Below are 18,783 nucleotides of genomic sequence, written 5' to 3' on the forward strand. Positions count from 1 at the left end.
CTTTTCAAATTCCGTGAAAAAAGTGTTTTTTATTTTATTTTGCATTGTTTAGAGACCTACAAAACTATGAAGCGTTGCGTAAAGGCGAGCTTCGCCGCATCTCTTTAGGTCATTATAAAAAGCAAATCCTGGACAAATCGTTGCTCGTCTTTATATTTTCCAGCGCCAGTTCACTTTCGCCGATAATTCTCATGCGTCACGCGTCACCGCCCATCTTCATGTCAGTGTCCTGCTCGCGCAACAGATAGGCCATCATGGCCCAAGAAAGTCGCATGGCCTTTAACCGGTCCTCAAACTTAAAGAAATCGAACCAAGGACTGCGAACCACTTCAAGCCCTGCCCATATGCCATCCAGGGCCACGTCGTCTCCTGCTTCGACCCCGTCCAGTGCTTGCAGCAACCGCTGGGGTACACGCATACGCACAATGGACATATGGTGGAAGAGTGCGCTCACGACGAATATGTCATCGTAATCGGCGTCAACTTTCCGGCCAATGGCTTGAAACCGTGTCTTTTTGTCCCAGCTAGAACTCGGGGGGCGCACCATGCGGTAGTTGTCGTACATTGCCAAGCCTTTGCGCGGCTTTTTCGTCGCGCCACGGACGGGCATACCAGTGATGCTAAAGGCAGATTCGAGGGCATTCATCAGGTTGGCTCGTCCGCCGCCGCCGCCTCCGCTGATACCTCCGGCCCCTCTTCCGGATGAAAATCGTCCGGGCCGGGGTAGCCCACTGCTGACAGCACCGCTATCAAGGCCGCTTCCGCCTCCAGGTTCATTAGCACTGGTGCCAGCACCCTCCTCCTTTGCAGTGGTATCTAGGACCTCGTCTGTATTGGGAGCGGAGTCCACCTCGCGACCAATTGGGCCGCCAGAGCCGCCACCCCAGCGCGGCTTCGTAGCCCACCACTCGCCTTTGCCTATGCGGCGCTCTGCACGGCCCTCACGTGCCCGGTGTTGGGCTGTCAGGAGTGCCGCAACGAGTTCACGTGCAAGGTCGATAGACGAGTCTTTGTCCGACCCTGCTTCCTCAGAGCTGGAGAACGTTGTCGTATGGCGGGCGCTGACGGCGGCTAGAGGACCGTCGACGAATCCTGCGCGGGCCGCTTCCCGTGTTGAGGGTGTGCGGAATACAAAGACACAGCCCGAGGAAAAGTAAGAGCTGGGGCCCTTTGGATACCTCAACGCTTGGACTGCGTGTGGCTGATCCTGGTTTTGTTTTTGATCTTCAACGTTACCTTTTTTGTCAGACGGATTGTCTTGCGCTTCTTCGAGCGATATTGTCCCCGTGTTGAGGTATAGACGGGGCTCCACACGGGGTGCAGAAACGTTGCAGCCAAAGTCATAGGCGACAAGCTTGAGGAAAGCTGTGATAATATGGAGTCGATATTCTGGCGGCATCTGACTGCCAGCGTTGGTTCGGTAGAAGCGGAACTCGGGAACGGACGGTACACCGTCCTTGGCTGGTGATGAGGGTTTGCTTTCCGAGTCCGTCGTAACTGCTGTAGAGGATGCCGAAGAGACGGAATCGCAACCGCTCTCATTGCCGTCGCCGCCATCGGCATCGATGCTTTCGTCGCCTTGTTCGTTGGCGGTCTTGGAATCGGGGGCGTCGGCTCTATCCGACGGTGCACTTGGCGACTTGGAGGGGTTTTTGTCCGGAGGCAGCGCCATTGATGTGTCATCCCAATACGCAGAGAAGCTCTCGAGATGACGGTAAAACTCGTAGGCGTTACCAAGCCGCACTGCCGGCTGGCCGGGTTGTAGCGGTTGCATACGGCGCACGGACCGGTAGGCGGCGTTATTATCAATAGACAATTCGCGTCTCCGGTCCAGGTAGGTTTGGATACCCGGAGACCGGTTGCCGTTGTTAAGCGGTCGCCGTGTAGATTCGTTGAGTTCGCGGGCATCGTCGTATGAGATGTCCTCCCACGTGGAAAAATCGGGAACGAGGGTGTGGTATTCAGGGATGAGGACTGTGGGCTCGGCGTTCTGCTTGATGTGGACGCCAAGGGCCTGAAAGTGCTCAAGGCCAATATCCGTTGGGCGCACAATGCTCTGCAGGATGGCCGTCAGAGGAAGTTTCTTGGTGGGCCCAGACGGGCCACCAGAAGCCGCACCGGCGCCGCCCGCCGTTAAGTCGGCGAAGTAGCGCGGGAAGTTCACGGGTGTGGGCGGTGGCACATCTTTGGGAGGCGTCGATGGAAGCGCATTTGCTACAGTGTGGCTTGGTCAGATGAAGTTCGGATGATGGGGCAAATCGCAAGAAGAGAGGCAGAAGGCATGAATGGGCAAGGCCAAGGAAGGAAAACAGTAACGGGTCGCGGCCAAGCCGAGACAAGCACACGAGATAGACATTGGTGCGAAGGCGATCAGACCTAGCAAGCGTGATGGATGAGACGCTGCGAACCTGAACGAACCATTCGAAGGCATTAACAAGACAAGAGGGTCCAGCAATCACTTCCACCACTGGCAGTCTACTAGCAAAGGATGTGAATGTGCCAGACGCCCACCGAACGGGAATGTAAAAGTTGGGGAATCATGCTTTGATTCGGCTGTTAATGGCGTATAGAGGCATAAACAGAGCCGACCCAAGAGCGTTGGCAAATGACGGATAAGATGGGGACTGTGAACCAGAGTCAAGGCAGTTGATATAAAGAGGCCAAACGGCAGCACCCAGGGACCCAAGGTCCGAAACAATGCTAGGGGACCAGCATCGTCAAACAAAGGGGCAATTCAAACAGGTATTCGAAAATGATGTCAAAGAGAGGCGGATACTTACAGAAGATGGGCAGGTTCCCAAACATGATTGCTCATGGGAAGGGCAAACAAGACTAAAAGCGGCGAGAAATACAAAAACGCGGTGGATCGAGGCCCGTCGCGAAGACAAGCTGAGGTCGCAAACCCTGACAAAATGCGTGAAGCTGGAGAGAAGGTGAAGAGAGGAGGTGAGACGAAACGAGAGAGCTGTGAGAGGTCATGTGGGAGGGGGGGAGTAAAGTGCGGTAGAGGTCCCCAGTGCGGCCTCGTGGGAAGAGGGGCCTCTTGTTGGCGGATTCTTTGACAGGTTGGCGGTCGCTGCGTGGTTTGCAGACGATCTGACGATCTGGCTGGGGAAGCAAGTGATGTTGGACGTGGAAGGGCCAAGAATGAAATTACCTATAAAGATTGCAAATTGCAGCCTAGGAAATATTGTTAGAAGTCGCGAGCTCGGCTCAGGTCGTTCCTGCCTGTTTTAGGAGACTCGTTCTTTGTGCTGCTCCTTCCTCTCCTCCTTCCTCTCCAGGGAAGCACTAACAGGTGAGTGCAGCTCGCTGCCGTTGGCACCAGTCACAAAAAGCGTGGGTGCAAAGGCCGCCGCTAACGCCACGCTTGCTCGCCGAAGATCGCAGCTCCCCCGCCGTTTCAATCAGGCGCGTCTAATCTGGTTGTGAAGGCGCTCTTGCCATGCACTTGCCCTCTTCCTTTGTGGCCTTCCTCTTTTATATCTAGGCCTTAGACTGTCGGCGGCGCCTTCCCTCGTTACCTCTCGATGCATTACAACTTTCGTTACCCCACACTATTCTCGTTTCTTTTTCTTTTCCTTTTCTTTTCTTTTTTTTTTTTCCCTGTAGGCAGGCGGTCCTCTTTCAATCACACAAGTAGGATACTCGTATGTCGTAGACGCTGTGCTGGCACTCCGTACGGAATGCAACCATGCTGGCCAGCTCACCGCCCAAGTAAACGAGGAAAGAGCAATCCAGGAAAAGATACCCCGCCGGGTGTGGAGAAGAGAGTGCCCAGGGCTTGCTGGCTTTTGGCTGTTTAGTGGGGATAGAAAGAGCGGAAGTCCCCAGCGTGGAAGCTGCTTTCGAGACGACAATTTGCGAGCCAGGGCCAGACAGAAGGCGGTATCGGTTTTTATCATCAATCACTCTTACACGGAGGAGAGAGTGGCACTCTATGCAAAATTTTGCCACTTTGTGGCGCTCATCAGCAACGAAAACGGTTCAGCAGATAGGGCAAAGATGGGAAGGCACGGCTGGTGCTTGGTTGCACAAGACAGTAGCAGCACCTACCCTTATTATGCACTCTGTATCTCGTATATATCTGTAAGAAAATACGCCACCGAAGACAAGAAAAAATGACATTAGACCTACTTCCGGCCCTCTCTGTACGGAAGTACCTGCAAGTAACTTTTAACTAGGAACGAAAGTCATGCTGTCCGCCACCGCGGGAGCTAACTTTAGGTCCCGCTGTACCGCAGGATGTCAGGTCGCCGCTTGTTCACGCCAGGGCTTTCCGGCGGTATCTGGTCACGATCCTGAAGCCGATGGCAAACAAACAATTAAGCAGTGCGAAGGTTGCTAGCTGGAGTAGCTAATGTATATTTTATCTCGTCGCACTGTTTGATGATCGCAGATCATATCGCAAGGAAGGAAGAGACTCAAGTAGAACGACACAGCAGGAGTTCTTGACGGCCCAATGTAGCTGTTCAGAAAAGAGAAGGGAAAACAACAACACAACCCTTGGTCCGGCAGGGAGCACACCCGGCGACACAGAAGCGTCTGTCAATGTAACAGTGTTATGACAAGAACGACCTCACAAGGAACAATTGTTGCTTGGAGGAAAATCATGGTATTGCTGGCTGTGGAAACGAGGAGGTGCTGATTATCATGGCACACGTGAACCATGTCACGGCTGGCTATGCAGGACATCGTATAGCAGTTCTGTCGTCATTGAGACCGTGTAGCGAAATGTGGTAGCCCGGCCGTTGCCTTTATGTAGGATCTCCCAGTCCCTCTATCAATCGTGCTGACAGCCCCGCATATATGGACATCGACGGCCAGGACTACAACAGAGAGACTGGCATTGACTGGAGGTCAACAAACGTCGAAACAGCAATTGGCTTGGCATTTCGAATCTGCATTTACTGGCCGGGACATAAAAATGCCTAGGCTCCAGTGGTGCGGCTTTGGCTGTGGATGTTGACTTGGGCTATCCTCCACGGTGAAGCATCCTGTGTATCACCATCAAGGCCCTTTCAGCGCTTCGAGAGGGACCAGGGACCTGTTCATTGTCCTTCCTGTTGTTGGTTGATTGCCTTGCACAGATGTGGTCTTTTTTTGTCAATATTCAGTCTTTCCTCCATATGGGCTTTCTGTGTCGATTTTCAGTAGTTCTCACCAGAAATTTCTCTCCAGTCAAAAGAATTTGAATAGCGACATCGGTGGTCAACAATGACCAGACTGAAAAATAAGCAGGCTTATTAAGAATCGATAAAAGACCCAAATCGACGATTGGTTACCGAGCTGACCCAATGCATCCTTTTACCATCCATTGCTTTCATCCCGGCCCCGCTAAAGGCTTTGCCTCAGGTGTGTCGCAGGACAGGGGATGTTGCGAATCCCGTGTGTCAAAGCGCGGCCCCGTCCTTTTTACAGCCGCGTCCTGCGCTTCCACCAATACAGCACCGGATTCATCCATATCTGGAGGTAAATATAGCCAATATGCCAGCCTGCACCATCTGCCAGATATATCATCACGCGCACCCGAGCGCAGCTCACGGGTCCAAGCAAGTAACGACGTCAGAGATCCAAGCCATAGCGATGCTTGGCGCAATCGCCAGCGTCCTCTGACTCTTCTTCTGCTTCCCACTTCGTACCTTCTAACTCCTGGGGGTCTGTGACAAGGATCTGACCAATCCCGTATTGTCTGGCCCTCGTATCAAACAACGATCAATCCTGCACAGCATCGTGCGTTCTGACAGAATCGAACATTCTCAACTTCTCTCCCTGGCGATGTGCATTCCCCTCTCTTCCCTCTCTGGTCTTCTCTCACATGTGTCGACCACTTCCGAGTTGGCTGTTCTGTACTTGATATGTTCCTGTGAAGATCTTCAAAGTAGAAACTGTAGTACTACCGTTGCTTTGTGTGTTGTAGAACCCACAAGGAAAGAGCGAACAGGCAGGGGTGGCATGAGCGACAGAAACATAGGTAAGAGCAGCCTGGCCTTGATGATTCCGAAACGCCTTTTTCCCAGACCTCCTTCCCAGCTGTTTGCTGGCGTCTCCTCTCGCTCTTTCCCTTGGAGTGTGCTTCTCCAGATCTAGTCTGCCCTTTCTCTCTCTCGTCCTCATTTTCGCCTTCATCTTTTCCTTCTTTCGAAACTTTTTTCTCACGTTGTTTCTCAAGCCATTGATTCTCGTCAATTCATCCGCGTAATTATCACTCTCAACGACTTTGGCATTCTCCATTTTCATCCTCGCGCCTCTGATCTCTTGCATCACAACGCTTCATTCCTCTGTCTCTCATCTCGCATTTATTCTTTCGACTTTAGCCGTCATATCTGTTTGGATCGTCGTCTCTCCCACTATTCAAGCTTCTGGGCCGCTTCCAGCTATTATCTGCAACTTCGACTTCCTTTCCTTTGCCTCTTTTCGCCTTCTCCTTAGCCATCGACCTCACCTTCTCTCTCGTTTCGTTATTGTCGCCTCCTCCTTATCCGAAGATCATCTCTGTTACTCAACCATTCTATTTGCAATTCCGGACTGTTTCGCTCTCGCAGTCTCTCAATATCTTTTTGCCGACAACTCTGGATCCCGTCCCTCCTTCTCGAATCTCCTCCTCACTCTCTCATCCCCGCCCCATCCGCACGCTCTCACACACTCCCCGTCACTTTGGCCACCACCCTTCTGTTTCCATCTCCCGTCTTCCGTCCTCCAGTCCTGTCTTCTGTCCGTCACCTGTCTAGCCAGCCGTCTGCTTGGACGTTTCTTGTTCTTGTCTGCTCGCCGAAGAAAACTACACGCGTACCCACCTCTCTTCCTCCTTCACCCAATTTTCTCACGATCAGCTTTCATGAACGTTTTCAACTGAACTTGGCCTACGAGGCCCGCTTCAATTTTTCTTTTCTTTCTTTCTCGTCGTGCGACTGGATTCGCCTGGTGTCGACAACCTTGTTTATATACCATTTATTCACCGGACGTCGACTGTTCTCGGGTTTTTATTTCACCTCACGGCTCGTCTGGACACGGCCACAGAAGACATCGACATCTCACGATCCTTCTCTTCCCGCTCTGCCACCGACTCTTCTCTTATAGCCACCGTAATAGGAACGCCAGTCGACGATATCACCATGTCGACCAACGCCAACCTCGCCTCCGGCCAGTTCATCACAACCATCAGTGGCAAGAGATGCACAGCCGTTCCAAAGGCTGGGGGCGGAGGCGGCGGAAGTGCCGCAACCACGGCGGCCAACAATGGCAATCGAAACGGAGGCACTGTGCAGGCCACATTCAGCGCGGTGCAGGCGGCTTCGTCCTCGGCTACTTCTGACAGTACGACGACCACTTCTACCTTGGTGACATCCACATCAACTACATCTACTTCTACCTCCACCTCTGCCACTACCACTTCCACTTCCACAAGCATTTCCACCTCTACACAAGAAGCGAATGTGGCTCCTGCACCAGATGTGCAAGAGACCACGACCGACTCTCCCCTTAGCACAACCAGCTCTGCACTTCCCACGAACCAGAATGTTCCCGGTGTCTCTTCTCCCCAAGCACAGGCACAAGCACAAACCACCCCTGTAACAATACAGCCCAGTCAAGCTGATACCGGCGTAATAGCCACTTTAGCCACAGCATCGGCCACGACCGCGACGCAAGGAACACCAGCCGGAGCCGCAGCGGCGGCGTCAGTTGCCAGTGCGGCGGCGGCAGCGAGTGTGGCTACAGGTGGCCCTCTAAGTATTACAAACGGAAACGGCGCTGCAATTTTCTCGACAATTGCCGCACCCCCGGAAGCTACAGATGATGGATCTTCGACGGCAGCGGCCGCAGCAGCTGCCGGTGGCGATGGGAACAACGCAGCTATAGGTGCTGTAACGAACACACCCGGAACGAACCCAGAGGCGACCATTGCTATTGCTGGCGGCGTGATCGGTGGAGTGGCATTTCTGTGCCTTGTTGCATTTTTAGTCTGGTTCTGGCGCCGCCGGATGCGGAAGAGACGCCGCAGCACTCTGCTTACACCTTTGTCGACAGACCCGGCCACGTTTGGGGGGCGTGGTGGCGGTGATGGAACTATGAGGAACGGCGAGAAGGGTGAATATGTCATTAACCGCGGCAGCATTGGGCCGACGCCGAAGACGGAACGCATCAAGGCAACTCTGGATTACAACATCCGGAGAATCAAGGGACGCTTTGGAGACATGGTGGCAAGCCGCGCCTCCAATGGCAGTGTAAACATGGACCGGGGCAACTCGCAGTTCATGGAGGCCAACAATGTCAACGGCAGCCGCGACAGCAACACTACGAACAACACGGAAAACACTGACGCTGTAAATGGGGGCTATGGCGCGGCAGCCAAGGATCGCGTTGCAGGCTGGTTTGGCCGTATTGCAGGTGCGGGTGCCGGACTGACCTCAAAGCTCCGTGGCAGAAGCAACGTGGATGCAGGCGGTCAAAATGAGAAGCGCCTCATGGATGCGCAGCCGAACAACAAGGACGGCCAGCCCGACTTCCTGACCTTGCTGGGCATGGACGAGCGCGAGCTCGAAAGGGCCGCCCAGAACAAGAAGAACAGCAAGAAGAAGCGGGCTAGCATGGACCGCGGTCGCACAGGCAGCAGCGGCAACAATGACTACCTAGGCCGCCTCAACATCGACTTCGATGACCCGTTTAGCGACTCCAACGCCGTTGCCCACCAGTCGGCTAAGCCCGCGCCATTGGCAGTCAGCCAAACGAACAACCCCTTCTCTGACGCGAACGCCATCCGCAGCAACGGCGGCGAATATTCGAACCCAAAGCCGAATACATATGTGGCTGACATTCGGCGCTCTCGCGGCCAGAACGACCGTCTGACCGACTTCAGGTTAGAGTCCATGTATCGGGACTCAGTCCAGACGGTCAACACGGTTGACACATCCGCAAAACGTAACCGCTTCCGCTCAGATCCCTTCGACTTGGAGCGCCCAGAGCTGCTTCAGCTCGGCCGCTCGACACCTAGGACGGTGACATCGTCAAACATGAGCGTGGCTGGGTCGTCAAACGCGCCAAGAATGTCTGACGCATCAGGCAGTCGCCTCTCTGGTGGCGTTGGCACTGGGGAGATCCGACGTCCTCGTACTGCGCACCAGCGTGGGGACAGCTTCACCAGTAAATACTCCAGCGGTGTGAGCATGGGCGAATGGAGCGATCCTGGCCCAGATGTTGGACCGTCAGCACCGATGTGGGGGGACAACAACAGTGACCGACGACGAGATAGCCCAACGAAAGGCCGACAGAGAAGCAATAGCGACGAAAGCAGCAGCAGCGTTGGGAAGGCTTTATAAAAACGAACCGTCGACAAGTAGGGGAAAATGTGGTGGAAATGCCAAATGGGCGACATATTTTTTTTCTGTTCAGATGTTACGTTTTCAACTTGAGCGATGTTTCGATGTTTTCGGTTTGTTTTTGTTTTTGTTTTAAATTGCCCTTATCTGGTCCCTCTTTTCTTGTTATGTCCCTGTTTCTTGTTTTATGTTTCCCTTTTCTGTAGTAGGTCTTCATGTGGCCCACGTACCCTCGTTTTTTTTATTATCGCTTCGAAATCAACCTTTCAGGTGACGAATTTTTGGGCGGGGCGGAGAAACGATGGTAACGAGAATCACGCGGAATACCCAGAAATTATGGAAAGGATGGTTGAAAACAATTTTCAGAGGGAAGGAGATGCAAACTCTCCCTTTAGCTACACTCGTTTATATACCGGGATGCATGTCCTCTCAATTATTATTTTGTTACTTACCGAACCAATTCTTGCTGACAAAGGCTGGCCCAAGGGAGACATGACTTTTTGGGCTGGTGATGTTGCACGTCGTACAGCGTATTTTCTCCTCGTCAGTGTTTGTAGTCACATTTTGTTTACTTATAAATAATACATTTGATTGCATAGCAGCCCATCCATTGATGACATTATCTGGTAATTTTAAATAAAGTACGGATTACGCTCAGACATACGGCATACACCTGCTTGGACCACCGCAAACCGCCATGTTATTAGTTGGCCGCTTTGTCCTCTTTTGATATGCACTTCAACAAAGCCATGTCCTCAGCTAGAAAGCAGCTTGGCAGGCAAGAATATCTATCATCTGACAGCATGATAAGTCGACCGTGCAACCAAAAACCGTCTTCCTAACGGAATATTCTTTGAAGAGGCCATTCTTGGGTTGAAAATCAGTTGGGGGAGTGTGTTACATTAGGACTGTTTTGAACTGACGATGACAGGCGCACTTATTCTCTACTATCGTATGGCAGCAACTTGTCGGCGAGGTAATTACATTGTGCTTTGGGTGAGAGATGACGATTGCCTTCGTCTTGTGTTCTTTACTCCTTCATGTCTCATTTTCACCTCCTCACGGTCTGCGCGCTGATATCACTTTTGTGTACTCCATACTCCGTACAGATGACTCCGTATTGGCACACAATTCGCCATCAAGCGAAATGTTGCACAAAGAGGGTGGCGTGAACAAAAAGGATTTCGAAAATGTGACGATGGACACAACCAAACCACGCTAACTTAATGAGCCCCACCAAAAAGGCTGAGCGGTTCAATCGGTCACACAAAAAGCGGGGCTACGGGCCATTGGAACGCGTCTTTTTAAAGAGCTTTGCGGGCGCGCGTCCAAAAAAACGCGAAAAGTCGCGTCGAAGCTAATTTTCCAACCTCACCTCGAGCTTGGTGTCCATCCTTTTTTCGGCTTTCTCGCAACGCGCGGGTCACCACTCACCTCCCCGCCATTTTGGTTTTCATGTGTCCACGATTGTACGTGTGCATGCTCATGACCCATGTTTTAAGTTTCTTTTGCCAGCACACCATCTTCACACCCTCTTTTTGCCGTTTGTTCCCTTACCGTCTTTGCCGGATAGGTGTTATCAATCTGTCTCAGCCAATTGGGTTCAGCGTGAGACCACCGAGAGGGCCAAGGTTGGCAGGGGATGGCAACAATTAAATAATGTCTTCCAGAAAGAGGGTCTTTCAGCTCGCATCGTGCAAACCAGGCAGCATTTCACTTATGTATCTTACGATGTGAAAATTTGATTTGACTTTTTTTTTGTATTTCAAAGAATATTCTTGTGATTTGCTTTTGGATTGTTATTCTCTAGTCTGTTCCAATTGAACAGACGTGAAGAGTATGTGGAAATGCGCAAAATTGTGCAAAGACCGTCGCGACAAGGACCTAGTCAACTCGCACAAACAGGCACTAGGTCCCATTTATCGGGCCGGTAGAATGCACACAGTAAGGACGTCAAAACAGGAAACAGTGTTTCGTATATAACAGAAAATAGAGACGAAAAAAAAAACCGAATAGAGGTAAAAGGGAAAGAAGAGCCGGGATCAAAGAAGGGTTCGGGCGCGGATGTGGGTAGTTAGTGTGATTGTTAATGCACGCCAGGCAAAAAGGCGGATAAGAGGGAAAGAGGGGGGCATGAAACGAGAAACAATATGATGCGAGTAGCTGAATTAAAAAAAGGCTCAAAGAGCGGCATTCGTGAGACGTTGATGAACACGTGTGAAAAACTGAGATGTAACATGCAGTAGGGTGAAAAGAAACAAAAAGGAAGGAAACCATAAGCTTTCCGTAGAGTACCCAGAACCAGCCAGGTTCTCGCTGGGAGGTATCATGTACATAAATGAAAACGTAGTGAGGTAGTTGGACAGATAGGAAAGAGGTTGGGGTAGAGTTGAGGTATGAGGAGGAAAGGGGGAGGGGTATTGTGAGCAATCCAAAGCTGGCATTAATGTGACGAGTGAGTATGTGGAAAGCGCCCAGACGAAATCAAGGAGAGATACAGAACAACAACGCCGAGTTGTGTAGATCACAGAGGCTCGTCAAACGTGAGGCGCCGGCGGGTGACACTCATCGGGGTCTTGGATCCCAGCAAGTTGGGTGTCTTCCAAGGCTTTTGTGCTGGGCTGGGCGTAATGTTGACGAAGTCAGCAAAGTCAAAAGCTTGGCCGGGGGTATTGGGGAACATGCTGCCGCCACCAGGCGTAGTCATCATCGACGACGGCAGGGCTAGGTTGTTGAACTTGGACGGCGGTGTCGACGGCGGATCCATGCGGCTGCGACCGTTGGGGTTGGCTGGTGAAGGCGAGGCGGCAAGGAAAAGAAGAAGGTCGGCGCCTTCGACGCCGGACTTGCCACCCGCGCCTTCAACCTGGTCGATACCCAAGCCAGTGTGGTTGTTCTCGTCGTCTTCTAGAATATCGTTGCCAGTGGCCTTCTTCTTGCGACGGCCGTTGCCATTTGGCAGGCCACGGTGGCGCATCGGAGGTGTGCTGGGTGGCGACCCGGTACGGGTGGCGTGGCTGCCTGCGACAGTCGATGTCAGACCGGAGGTCGAAGGCCCCAGAGACATGCTGCTGGTGCGGAACGAGTGTGTCGGCAAAAGCTCGTCGTCGCTAGACTGATTGGCATTGTAGTTCACAACAGACAGAGCGTCGGCAATGCGGCGTGTGCCCGGGAACAAGGACACATCAGGTCCTGCTGTTGTCGTGAAGTGCTGCTGGCGTTTCGGTTTGATGGGCGAGCTGTGCGACAGTTGGTGGTGGTCCTTCCAGGAGGCGTGGCCGGAGAAAGAAGCACCTTCCAGTGGCAAGTAGGACGACGTCAACGGGCCTGAAACGTGTCTGTTTGAAGGTGGCGATGACCGGTAGCGCTTGCTGGGGCTGGACATGATATAGCTGGCGCGGCGGCCGCTGTGGTGTGGGACGTGGTTGAGATCGTCGAAGGATGCCACATAGGTCCGCTTGCGGTGGCCTGTGCTGCCGTTGCTGGAGCCGATGGCATCGGAGAAGAGTGGTGCTTTAAGGGGGGAGCTCATTAGTGTACGGCCGGAAGGGTACGCCATGTCGGATGTGCTGGATGAAGAGTCCGACATGACGTCTCCGTCGGACCCCCGCTTCCGCCGCAACTCGTCCTCGTACTTGGGCTCGATCACGTCGAAGGAAAGGTCTTCCCAGCCATGGCGAGTTTTGAACTGGGCAAGGGCAAGGCGGTTTTGGAGTCGGCGAGCCATCTAAAACGAAGAAGAATAGGGAGACGATTAGAGAAAGGAGACAAGGCGAAGGGAAGAAAGAAGACTGTCGACGATGTTAGTGTAAGGACGTACCTTGCCCAGCTCTGCTCTCCGCAGAACTCGGTCGGCGACGACATCTGGTCGATTGGTGAGCGTCGCCGTTGCAGACGGCATCGAGGTCGAGGTAATCATGGTTCTCCTAATCTGGGCTGTTTCTTGATATATTCCAGTTCGGTGTCTGTCGGAATCAAGCGAGATCCAAATCTGAAAAAAAAAGGTTTGATGTTGCAAGAGCAGGTGCTCTGTGGGGCGTTACAAGAAAAGTTATGGTGCTCCGTCAAGTGGGCGGAAATTGCAGGTCTAGGTTGATTGGGTCCCGAACTGAACCTGGATGCGAGGCCAAAGGGGGGTCTCGCAAGACGCACGACGAGGTTCCGCAAGGCGCTTGCAGAGCCTGCTGTAACAAAACGAGCGTGTGCACACTGTAGGGGGGTGTTGTGTGGCGTGGTTTGTCTCGTAAAATCCAAGACGGCGTGTATTATGCGTATTTGTGAGATATGAGGCCGGCCTCGTCACGACGGCGAAGTATGCGTGCTTTTGAGATTGTTCGTAATGCCAGAGGACAAGAAAGACAAGAAACAAAAAGAATGTGAGAGATTGGGGCGAGGAGAGAGAGGAGGAAAGACGACAACAAAAGAGGAGTAGGAGTAGCAGGCGGCGAGATGGACCGAGTCTAGTCGAATTGTCACGCAGACCTCCTTAGCACTCTAGGAATCCTGGATTTGCAGCTCTTCGGGCTTGTCTGAAAAGGGCAAGGGAGGAGAGACCAGTCCAAGAGCGAGGGATGAAAGAAGCAGGTGAGACGCAAAGGAGAGACGACGGTCTGCAAAAATCAGGTGCGTTGTAATGTTTTGAAAAGAGCGGGTGTGATTGAGAGAAAACAAAGGAACGATTGGGAACAGTGAGAGCAAAATGGAGGTCGAAAGTAAGAAAAAGGAGAGGAGAGGACAAGAACGAGCGAGGAGCACGAGAGACTGCCGAACTGTGAACAGTATGAGAGCGGGAAAGGAAGGAGGTTGAAAGGCCCCAGGAACGGAAGGAAGGGATGAGGACCAGCGATAGCACGAGGGAAAAAGACGAGGAAGGGGAAGGAGCTACAGCGGCACAAAATGCTACTAGCCAGTCGTTATGTCTTACAGGCTGGTGTCCTGTTCGATTTGGCAAGGGCGGCTAGCCAACCAAATGGCCCAGAGGATGGGGAAGGAGCATAGTGGCGAGCGGCTGACAGATGAGTAGGCCAAAAGAACGGATGCTACAAGCCTAGGCCCCAGCGCCAGGCCAGGGGTGCTCCGGGGCTCCAAGAATTTAAGGACAAGAAAAATGAAGAAAAATGTGTTCCGTGGAAACCGGCAGATTAGGTTACAAACCACTCAAACCAGCTGCTGCCAAACAGACGCCCAGGCCACCTTTTTATGGGGCCGGACGGGGGCAAGAGACGGATGGTACAGCGGGCGACAGGGCTGTTTTCTTCACGATACCCACTGTGAACTAACCCGCGGTTGGTTTGCACCACCCAGATTACAGTGCTCTGGCACAGCGACGGGGCTCGTAGTAACAGCACATGCAGTAAGGCTGGTTGCCGTGGGCAAAGGTAGACACGGCCTGCAATTTTCCACTCCTTCCTTTTTGTTTGCAGGCATTGCCCGTCAAAGACGGGGAGAACTTTTCTCAATTAGGAAGGGGAGTAAGGGATATGGGGGTTCTGGTGGCAAGCTGTGTACATCGTGGATGGGTTGCTCCGGACTTGCATCGAGAGGACGAGATCCACTCCTGCCAATTCGGCCGACCCTGGCAACCGTTGTGCGGCGCCGAGTGCCACACTCGGTCGGCAACGGAAGGTATAGAATTGGCAAGAGCGAGCGTAGGACTCGTTTAGACGCATGTAAATTTGGACTCGTCAAACGGATCAGAACCTCGGCCAAAGAAATGGTAAGATATCTACCGGTGGGCTCGGACGTATGGCACTGGAAACCAAGAGATGCTCGTCTCAGTGACAACATCCCCACTCCATACTTAGAAAGTCAGACCCAACAAAGAGCACGAGGAAGACGACAGAACTGGTGAATGATTAAGGCCTCACTTGCCTAATTTGGACGGCAAGACAGATGAAGTGGACGCAAGACTTACAGAAGCTACAGATGGGGCACACAGGGCACGTGAAGAGCAACTTCTCGCCTCTCTTTGGAATGGGTGATGAGCTGCTACGGCGCACTGAGGCTCGCAGGTCTCGTCTGATGCGGACGATTTACATCCCTGGCGAACAATTGGCGCAACGGGGAAAATGGAGGAAAGACGGAGGCGCCGTTGTGCATAACTCTGTCCCTGCACAACCGTTTGAGAACGAACGAAGAGCCAATTGGGGAACATCTCTCCGTGTGGAGTATTTCGTTTCCCAGGTCTGAGATGCAAGAGGAGGTAAGGTAGAGACTGACAAGAAAGTAGGCCTGGTTGCTGCTACCTGGTCTCACACTCTTACCATCACTTGCGCGCTGATTCGAGGTGCTTCATGGCAGCGAGCTTTATTGTCAGCTAACAAGGAGATTCATAGTAAATTGAGAAAAAAAAAATTAGGAGGCTGACAAAAAAAGGTCCGAGGACGTGCTTTGTCTCTTCACATCAGCTGTATTGCTTGTCATCATGAGTGCGAAAAAGAAAACAAACGAAACCCGGAATAGGGGCAACTGCGGGAGTTATTGACAACGGTTGTTGATATACAGAGGAGGAGATGTTGGCCGCACTGTGTGAATACCACTATATCCGGAAGAGGTATGCATCGGTACATCTTAATAGTTCGTATGCAAGGGATATCGTATTAACCAGCTATTAAGCTTGAATTGTCAGTCCTCTGTTTCTTCGGCCGTATTTATTTTCGAAACATTGCTAACTCCCGGAACAGAACTTATTTACCCGGGAGGCCAGACGGAAAGGTCGGGCATCACAGAAAACAAATAACGGGTGATACAAGACAGGGAGGGGGAATAAATCTTGAGAACTAAGGGTGGTTTTCTTTATGCCTGATCTTGTATTACAACCTTCCTGTAAGCAACAGAGCCCACGAGAAACAAGTGAGCCAAAATGCAGCTTTCAAACTCGTCTTGAACGTCAAATTGTACTTGCAAATTGCGTAAGTAATGATGTGCCCGGTGTCACAAACTCCATACAGATATGGAGTATTACAGAGATCGAGATGAAGAAGACAAATTCATTTTCAACGCCTAGTTCTCAGCCGCCCGGTGTCCCCATCAACGAACGCCCTATGTGGGCGACCAGGGGAAGCAGTGGGGAGAAGCAATTTAAATCCCTGCAACCCAAGACAGTTTGGAGAGACGCTCCAGCAAAAATGCTCCAACCCTTGGATAGGCATGTAGAGAAACCTGAACATTATCTACCAATCAATGATGTGCCCAAAAGGGCAGGCATCGGCAAAGCACAAGTCTCGTCGGTAGAGTCGAGTAGGTACGGAGTAAGATACATATCCAGGACCATGGAAGGGAGATTTAGCGACGATAACTGTCGATCCTAAGTCTGCAGTAGGGCAGTTCATATTTCGCGATACCAAATATTTAGTAGGCGCATTGTCGCTAAATACGCTGATCGAGATGACATATCTCCTTGGGTACAGACGAGAGCCTGGATGAGTCCATGACAGATTTGCCTTGTATTCTGTCGCAGTAGCATGCAACCAATGGCAGCATCCACTGTTTGTATCCATTTTAACGACACGCAGAATACGACAGCATAAGAAAAGTCGTTGCTTCCTTGGCAACAAAGAGGGTACACTTGGTCCGTTCGTAGGCTCTGTGCACCAAGCACAAGACACCTTGATGCATCGTAAAATTACAGTTCCTTTCGAGAAGCGCTTCAGACGAAAGGAGGCTGCTGAGAACGGCCCCCAACTCACAACATACCAATAGGCGAGGCTGCACGTAAAATTACGTGGCTTGGTTGGCGCTCAACGGACAAACTTGGGCCTGATCACGTTCTACGTTCTAATTACTTCGTTCTGCTTTTCCTGGACGAGCGATACGTTTGCTAAGGCTGTCCTCTGCCGATTCGTTTTACATATCAGCAGTTAGTGGGCACATATCCCGGGTTGCTTCAAGACAAGGATCAAAAAGATCAGAGACGGGAACAACAGCCAGCCACGCCACGCTGCAACCTGGTGCATCCAAGGTCCAAGGCCAGTCGTATCTTACCACAGAATCAAGCTCTTACTCATTAATACAGCTTGTTGCTCGTGTTCTTCGCTGTCTATTCCTTCCTATTTGGCCCTGTATTGTTCCCCGGTTTGGCAGTGATACAAACGGCTCGCTCAGCTTTTTGGCAGGGTTTCTGGTAGCAACGGTGTCTTTTTCAAAAGCAATGTGCGCCACCTGCAATACATATTGCTCGTCACAAAGGACATGGCACACGACCACCCCGGATAAGCGGCTGAAGAGCGATGACATAGCACGTGCAGACAGGTCGATTTTGTCAGCCGAATTGGAGGCCGTGATACGGAAGGCTACCGAGTTGTCGTGACACACGAGCAGATCATGCCAGGCGCTAGGCGTTGAGAATGTATGAACATGAGATCGCCGCTCGTCCAGCCAACCACATGCAGTCAGGGCCTGGACACGCTCTATGATGCTCTCAGCAAAATGTCAAACACGAAACCACTCCCAAAGTAGGTAAGATGCAGCCGCCCCACCCACACGGCCAGGCTCCGGCAGAGCATCGAGCTGCGCACCCACAACAAACAACTAGTGGAAGAGATCGAAGAGATCGAACTAGGCCGCCAAAGAGCCACCGAGCAATTCCACTCGTACCCACGCACCCAAGCTATTCTCACGCTTTGTTTCCTCTCCCCTTGACGTGTCTTGGATTCCGTGGTATTTTTCGTCATGTCTTTTTTTAATCTCTCGCAGGAACAATGTCGTCTTTTTGAGGTGTTCGGCCCCGCAATAACTGACAATAATTTTGGCAGGACGGAGCAAAATAGGACAGCAGAGTGCAAAGCGCAAAGCGGCAAGAGGTGAGCACGCCAGAGTCTGTCGTTCCTTCCCATGCCTTGGAACGTCTTCGCCTTCTCGCGACATTGTTCATCGTGCCTTCCCGCCCTGGCCCTTTAGCTTGCTCCCCCTTTGCTAGGATTGTTGCTTATTCTGTCGTGTTTTCGTGTCTCCGAGGTACCGGCCACCTTGGCCAAGCGCTCCTTCCGTTCATCGTTTAACATTTCAGCTTCTGCATCGTGTCTCGACTTTGTATCTGATCTACTTTCAATGACAGCTGTGGTTACCTTTGTACTCGCATCTGTGGCCACCCGCTACTTTTTTTTTCTTCCTTTCTGTTTTGGTGCTTCTTGTACCCTCGACGAATATGTCGGAGAAATTACTGTGCATGTTTCTTTGTGTCTCTGTCAATCCATCCCCCCTGCCTAGTAGCAAGAAGTGATTCTTGGCAGCTTCTGGCTCGGTGTTTCGGTGGAGCAAAGGTGATTTGCTCTCTGGCATGGCCAGGTCGACGTCATCGGTTTTCCACTCCAAACTGCCTCGAAATCGATGCCCCGTCGATGCTTCTTCGTTGCACGTTTTCTCCTCGCTGCGCTTCCCTTGAGCTTTAACCAAGTCGGCGGCCGCCCGCTTTCTTGTCGATAAACTGCTGCCAAGAAAAGGCTTTCTTACCCACTTTCAGGTATCT

At 52.0% G+C, this 18,783-nt stretch overlaps 3 protein-coding genes across 3 annotated transcripts; 1 reads left to right on the plus strand and 2 right to left on the minus strand.

The window, feature by feature from the left end:
- Window positions 1-196: 196 nt before the first annotated feature.
- Window positions 197-2,356, minus strand: SPBR_06785 (uncharacterized protein; the record flags this gene model as incomplete). The annotated part of the gene is made up of 2 exons (XM_040765041.1): window positions 197-2,225; window positions 2,346-2,356. The coding sequence occupies 2 exons, from the start codon at window positions 2,354-2,356 to the stop codon at window positions 197-199; spliced, it is 2,040 nt and encodes a 679-aa protein (XP_040616972.1).
- Window positions 2,357-7,115: 4,759 nt separating this feature from the next.
- SPBR_06760 (uncharacterized protein) lies at window positions 7,116-9,317 on the plus strand (the record flags this gene model as incomplete). Its single annotated transcript, XM_040765016.1, has 2 exons — window positions 7,116-7,317; window positions 7,627-9,317. The coding sequence occupies 2 exons, from the start codon at window positions 7,116-7,118 to the stop codon at window positions 9,315-9,317; spliced, it is 1,893 nt and encodes a 630-aa protein (XP_040616973.1).
- A 2,524-nt stretch (window positions 9,318-11,841) lies between these two features.
- SPBR_07253 (nrm1-like protein) lies at window positions 11,842-13,236 on the minus strand (the record flags this gene model as incomplete). The annotated part of the gene is made up of 2 exons (XM_040765507.1): window positions 11,842-13,044; window positions 13,138-13,236. The coding sequence occupies 2 exons, from the start codon at window positions 13,234-13,236 to the stop codon at window positions 11,842-11,844; spliced, it is 1,302 nt and encodes a 433-aa protein (XP_040616974.1).
- Between the last annotated feature and the right edge of the window lie 5,547 nt (window positions 13,237-18,783).

This window comes from Sporothrix brasiliensis, assembly GCF_000820605.1.
Source record: "Sporothrix brasiliensis 5110 chromosome Unknown Cont20, whole genome shotgun sequence".
Classification (NCBI taxonomy): Eukaryota; Fungi; Ascomycota; class Sordariomycetes; order Ophiostomatales; family Ophiostomataceae; genus Sporothrix; species Sporothrix brasiliensis.